This window comes from Hibiscus syriacus, unplaced genomic scaffold (assembly GCF_006381635.1).
Source record: "Hibiscus syriacus cultivar Baekdansim isolate YM2019G1 unplaced genomic scaffold, ASM638163v2 tig00117034_pilon, whole genome shotgun sequence".
In the NCBI taxonomy this organism is placed as follows: Eukaryota; Viridiplantae; Streptophyta; class Magnoliopsida; order Malvales; family Malvaceae; genus Hibiscus; species Hibiscus syriacus.
The window spans coordinates 703,691-714,235 of record NW_024063533.1 but is presented as its reverse complement, the minus strand read 5'-3'; the positions used below and the strand labels follow the sequence as shown (position 1 = coordinate 714,235).

General features: G+C 35.1%; 1 protein-coding gene across 1 annotated transcript; it reads left to right on the top strand.

Moving 5' to 3' along the window:
• The first annotated feature begins 8,546 nt into the window (after positions 1 to 8,546).
• Positions 8,547 to 9,400, top strand: LOC120196454 (nuclear transcription factor Y subunit B-3-like). The gene is given in 2 exon segments (XM_039198258.1): positions 8,547 to 9,129; positions 9,131 to 9,400. Coding segments are annotated over 2 exon segments (618 nt in total). The 5' UTR covers positions 8,547 to 8,778; the 3' UTR covers positions 9,398 to 9,400.
• Positions 9,401 to 10,545: the final 1,145 nt, after the last annotated feature.

Genomic DNA, 10,545 nt, shown 5'->3' with positions numbered 1-10,545 from the left:
AAGGAGAAGGGTCAGTGAATGTCTGGGAGAAATAGGTTTTGGATCGTTGGTAGGAGTAAGGGATCGACCAATTCGGAGGGAATTGTGCGATCCTTGATGGCGCAATTTGATTCAGACAATGTATTGCTAAGTATGGGATTTTCATTTCCTCTCGGGATCCCATGTGCTGCAGCCGTATTGGGGGTAGAAAATGAAGGCAAAAGTGTTGTAGAAGTCTGTAAGAGTAGGACTGGAAAGCACTTGCCTCAAATATGGTTTGAAGTAGAAGGTGACATATGCTGAAATGAAGAGGAAATAAAAAGTGGATCTTACGTTGGGGATGAGCTGAAGGCCAGAGTTCTATTATACCTTGTCGGTATCTTTCTTTGTCCAACGGGTTACGTCAACGAACAAGGAACATATGAAGCTCATTTGCGATGAAGGCTTGAAGGGTGAATTCATTGGGCTGAATATATCCATTCGAGATTGATTGAATCAATAATTGAATCAATAATCACCTTTAAAAGGGCAGCCAGATACCTCAAAGGTGCATAGCAATCTTAGAGGTAAATGAGTTGAAGAACTTTTTTGTGTTTTATATAAAATATAATTTTATTATAAATGCAGGTTGCATGTGTTCGATTTTTGGTCGGGCTGTGAGGCAGTCCGGCTTATGAAAGAACCGGAGTGGCACGCATCCGTGCATGGGGAAGGAAGAGGTGGTTAGAGTGATGTTGAAGTTGGATAGAGCGAAGAAACAAGAAAGGTAATAAATGTAATTAAATAATATTAAGATATAATCAATGTCTTAATATTGTAATTTAATTTTGAAGGTTTTGGCAAGGATGTAGAGGAGGCAGAGAGAAGAGAGATGGTTGTATTGGGGGATGACGGTGAGGAAAAACATAGTAACTTCGACATTTTGATGTCTGAATTGGCTGATATAAAAAAATCCAATTTGATATCATGCAAAGACAATCAAGAGTCGAAGAGAAACTTGATAGAGTCGAAGAGAAACTTGAGAGAGTCGAAGATACACTTGAGAGGCATAAGGGGGTAGTGGAAGGAAAAATAGATGGAGTGGTGAAAGAGTAGAGGTGTTGAGGGGTGAAGTGGTGAAAGAAGTTGGGGTGTTAAGGGTGATATTAAGATGGTGACGGGTGAAAATTTGAGGGAGTGGTTAAGGAGGTTGTGGAATTGAGGAGTGAACTTACGGGGGTGAAGGGGGTGGTTGATAAATATTGGATGAAGGAGATCAATTGAAGGGTGAAATAAAAGAGATGAAGAGCTATGTAGAAAAAAAATACGATGAACTGAAAAATATGAGAAGAAAAGAGGGAGGAGGAAGAAGAAGAGGATGGAAGAATAAGGAGGAAGGAAGTCGATGTCATTTATACACCGGAGAGTGTTATAGCAACAGATTTGGATTCAGAATGTCCTTCACCCCAGAAGAAGAAGCAGAAGGTAAGTTGAATAAAAGAAACTTAATTTGATTTTATTATGTTGTTGTGACAAAAATTTGTATGCAAAATTGTAGGTTGAAAAAACGGATTCCAAGCGGAATTGATGACATCGAAGCTACAATTTGTGATTATTTATGGAATAGTGAGTTAGAATTGGAGTAAGTGAAATATTGCTTTGTGAGTTATATTAAATATTTCATGACAACATATTAATCCTAATGATTCATACATATTCTGTAATCTCAATGGGAAATCAATTCGCTGGTGTATACGACGTTGCAACTTGAAGCCTACGGAATGGGTTGGGTGTGGTAAGTATAAAGTAGAAAATGTTAAACTATTGAATATGTTCTGATTGTGTAATTATTTTGTTAGTTATTGGTTTGCTCGCCTGGACAGTATGCTACGATTCTCAGAAGTCTCCGGAGATTGGCTACCTTCCATACCACTTAGCGGTGAGTTAAATAATAAATGGAGATAAGTAGTGTTATAGACGGTAAATTAATAATGTTTGTTGCGTAATTGCAGCAGCAGGCGTTGGATGCCAACAGCAAAGAAAGTGTTGAGAGTATTGCTACCTTCTGGGTTCCCATACTGATAACTATGTGAAATTCACCGACTGTGAGAAGTAAGACACCATACCAATTGCAAATGATGTTTTCGGATATAGAATGTTGAATTTTGTCAATTGGGTGTGAAATTTGTTGCAGATCATGATCACAATAAACTACCATAATTCACATTGGTATTGTGTTGGATAGGTAGATCGTGTTGCAACAATATATGATAGTATGTTTACAACTGAAGCAACTAAACAGAGAGTGAAGGATGCTAAGAGATTAGTATGTATGTATGTATGTATGAAAGGATATTATGTAAATTATAATGCTAATTTTTTGGATCATAACTTCTTCTATTTTAATGCAGATTAAAATATTAGATTTTTATAATAAGAAACGCATTTGGGTTGAATCCTGTGGATCTCTAGAAAGTATCCCTTGAAAAATTTCAAATTGTGGAGCATAAGAAGAATAAGCAATTGAATGGGTATGAGATGTTATCACAAATAGAAAGCTTAATTTATGCAGTATTCAAATAATTGACATTGTGGTTTTTCAAATTTTGTAACAGACATGATTGCGGCATGTATGTGATGATGTGGGAATCGATCGGTTCTACAGGGCAACTGGTGATTTTGTAAGTGGAAAGAAAAATTCGTTTGTGGTAAAATTGTTAAAAGTCGTAGATTGAATGTTGTAGTTTACATACTTAACGTTCTGACAATTTGAATATAGGTTGTTGGGAGAGTGGGATCGATCGCGAATATAAACGATCTCGTAAGCCACAATCAAAATCAACGAACACAGGAGATACAAAAGCTGCCATGATACATAGAATAACAAAAGGATGCAATGATGTAAATGTAGGGTTAATTTTGTATAAGATTTATAATTTTGTATACGATTTATAATTTTGTATGTGAATATAATTATGAATGAGATGAGAAAAGTTAGCAGTATGTTGTTGTACATGTTTCTTATACACATTAAGGGTCATGTTGATACTTTAAAGTAAAAGGCAAATTTACAATATGGCAAACAGGGTGCAACCATAAAGTGTCGATCCCATAAACATCGAAACCCAAAAGTATAATGTAATAGGTAATTTTTCAATCTAATCGGTACAAGTGTACCGGTTTTATGAGAGAATAGGTCTAAATAATGTATCGACACTTTTGTAGTTTGTGTCGATATTTTTGGTCCAGAATGAATGGCAAACAGGGTGCAACCATAAAGTGTCGATTCATATATAAAAAGTGTCGATCCCATAAACATCGAAACCCAAAAGTATAATGTAATATGTAATTTTTCAATCTAACCGGTACAGTAACCGGTTTTATGAGAATAGGTCTAAATAATGTATCGACACTTTTGTAGTTAGTGTCGATATTTTTGGTCCAGAATGAATGGAAAACAGGGTGCAACCATAAAGTGTCGATCCATATATAAAAAGTGTCGATCCCATAAACATCGAAACCCAAAAGTATAATGTAATATGTAATTTTTTAATCTACCGGTACAGTATACCGATTTATGAGAGAATAGGTCTAAATAATATGTCGACACTTTTGTAGTTTGTGTCGATATTTTTGGTCCAGAATGAATGGCAAAACAGGGTGCAACCATAAGTGTCGATCCATATATAAAAGTGTCGATCCCATAAACATCGAAACCCAAAAGTATAATGTAATATGTAATTTTTCAATCTAACCGGTACAAGTATACCGATTTTATGAGAGAATAGGTCTAAATAATGTATCGACACTTTTGTAGTTTGTGTCGATATTTTTGGTCCATAATGAATGGCAAACAGGTATAAATATACCGGTTTTATGAGCGAATAGGTCTACAACCTATATCGACACTTTTTAATATTGTGTCGGTACTTTATGTCCAGATTGGAATAAAAATGTGTCGAACCTTGTCAAAAAGTGTCGACATTTACACATCGGAACCCAGAATTATAATGTAATAGATAATTTTGTAATTTAACCGGTATAAATACCGGTTTTATGAGCGAATAGGTCTACAACCTATATCGACACTTTTTAATATGTGTCGGTACTTTATGTCCAGATTGGAAAAATGTGTACGATACCTTGTCAAAAAGTGTCGACATTTACACATCGGAACCCAGAATTATAATGTAATAGATAATTTTGTAATATAACCGGTATAAATACCGGTTTTATGAGCGAATAGGTCTACAACCTATATCGACACTTTTTAATATTGTGTCGGTACTTTATGTCCAGATTGGAAGAAAAATGTGTCGATACCTTGTCAAAAAGTGTCGACATTTACACATCGAACTCAGAATTATAATGTAATAGATAATTTTGTAATAACCGGTATAAATACCGGTTTTATGAGCAATAGGTCTACAACCTATATCGACACTTTTTAATATGTGTCGGTACTTTATGTCCAGATTGGAAGAAAAATGTGTCGATACCTTGTCAAAAAGTGTCGACATTTACACATCGGAACCCATAATTATAATGTAATAGATAATTTTGTAATATAACCGGTATAAATATACCGGTTTTATGAGCGAATAGGTCTACAACCTATATCGACACTTTTTAATATTGTGTCGGTAATTTTAAGTAACGCGGTTTTTCTTCCTTCATTCAAAATATTATATATACATACAATAGGAGTCATGTTGATACTTACGATATGAGATCGTTGTCATTCCATTCCGTCTTCGAAAAATCAGTTGATGTAGGTGTGTGCTTGTACTCAAACTGAGCTTGACTTGAGGACATGTTAGTTTGTTATGTCCCTCACCGTTGCAGTACCCACATCGCCTAATTTTCTTCTCGACCTTGTTCTTCGGCACTTCTTTTCGCTTGCGTTGTTTTCGTTGAGGGTCACGAACATTGTTTACTACAATGCTTTGGTTGACTGAATCATTCAAACCAAACGAGTTTTCTAATTCTTCTATTAGTTTTTTCATCTCATCTCTTGCGGTTTTGAAAGACACGTCTGTCTTTGATGCAATGTAGCATAACCTACTTGACGTTAAACGTAGAGCAGCGAACCTTGCCATTTGCATCACTTGTGGAGACACATTCAAATCAACATAACTGGGTACAGAAGCCTTCGCATCATTAGTCCACCTACTTTGAATCAAAGTCCCGGGAAAATATGTGTAGTCCAAGTGCTTCAAAATGTGAAGTTGATGGCGACACAGAAGTCCAACGGTCTCGAATTTTTTGCAGGAGCAAATTAGAGTTTTCGTACGAGAATCAAAACTAATTTCAAATTTCTTATTTTTTTCTGCGTACTTTGACAAAATATAATGTTGACATTCATCTAATAAGGACTTAATCTCTGCCTCAATCCGGTACAATGTCTCCCGTATAAGTTCATCTTGGAACACACGAAAAGATTTACGGGTAAAAATCGCAGTGGCGTGGCTTTCAAGGTCGACCAGTTTTGTGATCTGGAAGGGCTTCGTATGGAAACTTAAGTAATCCGCTTTCAACTCGTTCATACGCATTCTACTAATTCCATCTTTAATTGCACGAACAACATCTAAATATGTCTTCTTGTGTTTCAGTGCAATAGCTAGTGAAGCATTCATAGACTCGCACCTTTGTGTTGAGCGAATATTGGCAAACAAATGACCGGTTAGATATGCTTGTGCCCATAAGTGTCGTGTATTTCCCTTCTCAATCACCCATGGATGCTTTTGGACGTTGAATTCTGAAACAACCGAACGCCATTGAATATCAAATTCCTTAGTTGTCCACCAGGAAGCCATGCATTTTGAGAATGCTGCTGTAAACTTTGGGTCACCAATGTTAGCTTGTGCATTGCGAGAAAGATGCCAAGAACATAATATGTGCTTAGCATAAGGGATAACAGATTTGATAGCCCTCTGCATTGCCCTATCCCCATCGGTGACAACTGAAATATGTGATTTATTCATCATGGCTTCTAAAAAATTCTGTAGCACCCACTCGAAAGATTGAGACGTCTCGTCAGCGATTATGGCAGTGGCAAACACAATTGTGTTATGGTGATGATTGACACCAACAATAGGCATAATTGGCCGACCATACAAATTATCTTTGTACGTTGTGTCGAACGCAATTACATCACCGAAGCATGTGTAATCCAATCTCGATGTAGAATCCGACCAAATAAGATTATACAATGCCCCCGATTCATCTACCGAGTATGTCATAAAAAACCCGGGATCATCATGTTTCTTATAATCAAAGTAGGCAATAAGCGCATTCACATCCCCATCGACGATTTCCTTTGTTTTACCTTTTTGAAGTGCATTGTAGAGGTCTTTATGTGTAAATCCAACATTATGATAGCCCCCTGCCTGCTGCGTTAAATAATTCATTACTTGTGACGTGCCAACACCGACCTCTAATATAATGTAATAGGTAGCGCTTATATAATGTAATAAGTAGCGCTTATATAATGTAATAGGTAGCGTTTATATAATGTAATAGGTAGTGCTTATATTGTAAAGTATCCATCCTTTTATAAAAGTGTCCATACTTTTTTCGCTGTGGAAAACATTAATTTAAGGTTATCTTTTGAGTGAGTTTTAAGATATTAATTTAGTAATTATAGGCGTCTAATGATTTATTTTTTACGTTACGATATATATTATTAAATTAAAAACAATAAACATATATTACATATTTATTATTATCTTTGGTTAATATTGTTAAATTTAAATTCTAAATATTATTTTATAAAATATCAAAACAATCAAATAATTTTTGTGTAAATAAATTATTAAATTAATATTATAGGTGGAAAACATGAAACACTATTAAAAAATTGAAACATAAATTACATAACTTTAAAAAAGTATCGATCCTTTTTATAAAAAGTATGAACACTTTCAATATAATAGGTAAAAATATGATGTAATAGGTAGCGCTTATATAATGTAATATGTAGCGTTTTTATAATGTAATAGGTAGTGCTTATATTGTAAAGTATCTATCCTTTTTATAAAAGTGTCCATACTTTTTTCACTGTGGAAAACATTAATTTAAGGTTATCTTTTGAGTGAGTTTTAAGATATCAATTTAGTAATTATATGTATCTAATGATTTATTTTTTATGTTACGGTATATTATCATTAAATTAAAACAATAAACATATATATTACATATTATTATTATCTTTGGTTAATATTGTTAAATTTAAATTTAAAATATTATTTTATAAAATATCAAAACAATCAAATAATTTTTTATGCAAATGAAATTATTAAATTAATATTGTAGGTAGAAAACATGAAACACTATTAAAAATTAAAACATAAATTACATAACTTTAAAAAAAGTATCGATCTTTTTTATAAAAAAATATAGACACTTTCAACATATTATAATGTAATAGGTAAATTTGCAATGCTATCGGTATAAATATACCGGTTTACTTATAAAATAGGTCAATATAAGCGCTACCTATTACATTATATAAGCGCTACCTAGTATGTTATTGTACTTTATAATATTTTCGATTAAATAATATAACATAACCGGTCTAAATTTTAACGATCACTTATTTAACTGGTCACACCGTATATTAACCGTTTTTTAGGGCCGCACCGCAGAATTACCCTAACGGGAGACGACCTTCGAATCATCACATTTGAAGCCTTTATTTGATGCCTTTCTGCCACCTCGTCGACTCAAACCTTCCTTTCCATCTTAACAACCTTTCTGTCATTCATAGTGATTATAATTATTTGAGACTATCTCTTTAAGTCGAGAAATCTCACGTGCGGCAGTTTAATATATAGTTAAGAAAAGACGTTATTAGTTTATTATTTTTTTAATAAAATCGGTAAAATATTATCGAAAACATTATTATTTCTATCGATTTTATTATTATTGGGTATTTTACCGGGTTTGGTAATATATTCGGTAGAAAAAAAATAATATTTTAGGTAAATTTACCGGATATATTATCAAACTCGGTAAAACGGTCAATAATATCCAAACCGATAAAAATAATAATGTTTTAAGTAATTTTTTAACGATTTTATTAAAAAAAATAATAACAAAATTAATAACGTTTTTCCTTAACTATATATTAAGACTGTCATATGATATAACTTTCCCGTTAAGTCATATAAATTCAGTACATTTGTTTAATGTCTTTGCATGTAAAAAAACATTATAGATTATTCAGGATTATATTCTAGGCGTTACAAACCATTTCTTAAACAAAATATGGGAGAATGGAGCACTGAAAATTTAGAGATGTCCACAATCAGGCGTATGAAGCATCAAAGGCTCAGCATATGCCGCGTGTACCGAGGGAGAGGATGATGAGTTGCCATTGGCAGCTCGATTCAGCTCAGCCAGCCAAAATCGCGGAGCCGCAGCAGCAGCCGTCTAAAGATTCTCTCGTGCTCCTAAAAAGTAAAAACGCACTCTTCTCCATTTCTTCCACCACGTGTTTCGTTTCCAAACCTTTAGATATCAGGATCCCACACATAATCCAACGATTTGTATTCCACTCTCGGAGTCCACTCTTATCGATAAACAAACGGTCCAAAACCAACCACGTGTCATCCCCGATGCATAATTATCCCATTTATCCAACGGATCTAAACAATCTCTTTCTCTGCATCCGACACTCCATCCCTCTTTCTCCGGAAGCCGTTCTTCCTTTTCGACCAGCCACAACGATAATCGTGAAATCCCAATTCTAGCCCCACCAAACCCCCAAATTCTCCGTTAATATATAGAATAACTTGTCTGGGATTTGATCTTTTTTCGATGGCGGACTCGGACAATGAATCGGGGGGACATAACAACAGCGAAACGTCGGCGCGTGAACAAGACAGGTTCCTTCCGATCGCCAACGTCAGTAGGATCATGAAAAAGGCGTTGCCGGCGAACGCTAAGATCTCCAAAGATGCTAAAGAAACGGTCCAGGAATGCGTCTCCGAGTTCATCAGTTTCATCACGGGGGAAGCCTCCGACAAGTGCCAGCGCGAAAAACGGAAGACCATTAACGGGGATGATTTGCTTTGGGCCATGACTACGCTCGGCTTCGAGGAATACGTGGAGCCCCTGAAGATTTATCTGCAGAAGTATAGGGAGATGGAAGGCGAGAAGAGCAACATGGGGAAGGGGAGAAAAAGATGGGGCCAGCGGTGGTTCATCAGGCGGGGCAGGTGGAAGCGGCGGTGGAGGGGGTTCGGGTGGAGGTGGAGTAGGTCCGGGGGGCGGTGGGTTTAACGGAGGAGGGATGTACGGAGGGATGATGATGATGGGTCATCATCAAGGTCACGTTTACGGCTCGGGTGGGTTTCATCATCAGATGAGCATGGAGAAACGTGGTGTATCCGCCGCCGGTAGTGAGGAAGCAGGAGGAGGAGGCGCCGTGAGGTGAAGGTAGAAGAAAAGTAGATTGTATGGAGGATGGTTTTAATGAAGGAAAATGTTGATGTTAATTAATTGTTGATTGATTTTCTAAATTTTAGTTTCTGAGAATTATTAAGTCAAGTTGTTAGGCTACTTGTTTTTCTTCTCCATTTCCATTTTGTGGGATATGTAATTGTAGGCAAGAAGAAGAAGAAGAAGCATAGTAAAAATGTTGTAACCTTAATCATAAAAACAGAATTAGTGCTATGAAGTAAAAATGGGATTTATGAACTGACGAGTTTGGATAGTTGATCTGAAAGGGAAAATGATTTAAGCATTTGGGAGATGTGTGGGGCTATTTGCTCCTCATCTATTTTGCTTTTACACTTCCATTTTTAGTTTAGATGCTATGTTTCGAATATTAGACGCTTGCGATTCCAATGAAAACTCAACATTCTCATGCCTGGGTGATGGGTTAAATTAACAAGCATTGGTCTTGGCATGGTTCAGTTGAAGGGCAGCCCATTTGTGGGCTTAAATCACTTGATTCATTAATTTTTAATTAAAAATATATTTTATTAAAAAAATTGGAGAGAAGAAATGGATTTCGGTGGGACAGCATTAGCATTGAATGGGGGAGAAGTGTGGGCGACGTAATAGCAAATTCCACTTGAATCCATGATACTTGCCCACTTTATAACTCCACCTCCTTCCAACTCTTTCTTTTTTAGTTTTTATTATTAAAATTTAACACAACTGTTATTGTGATGTTTTTTATTTTTATTTTTTATAATAATAACTTAGTATTATTTTATAATGATACGTTAATATTATTGTTAATATTTTAACGACGAGTACTAAAATAAAATCTAAACTAAAGTAATAGTTTGAGCACTAAACAAAATAAAAAATGATTTAAAAAAGTGTGTGCTAAAAGTAAAGGGTAAATTCCGTGATTGCCATTTTATGTCTTTTGCTCTTGAAGCTTTAGGTTTAGTTAGCGAGGGGAGGAGCAGTAAAGCAGAAAGAAAATTAGAGATATTAGGAAAAGTTGGGAGCTTAGGAATAATCAAGCCAAGATATTTAATCCAAAGTCGACGCACCAAATAAAATTAAAGTGACCTACCCCTATTATCATATAATATTTGTTATATATTTTGTATATTAATATAAGAT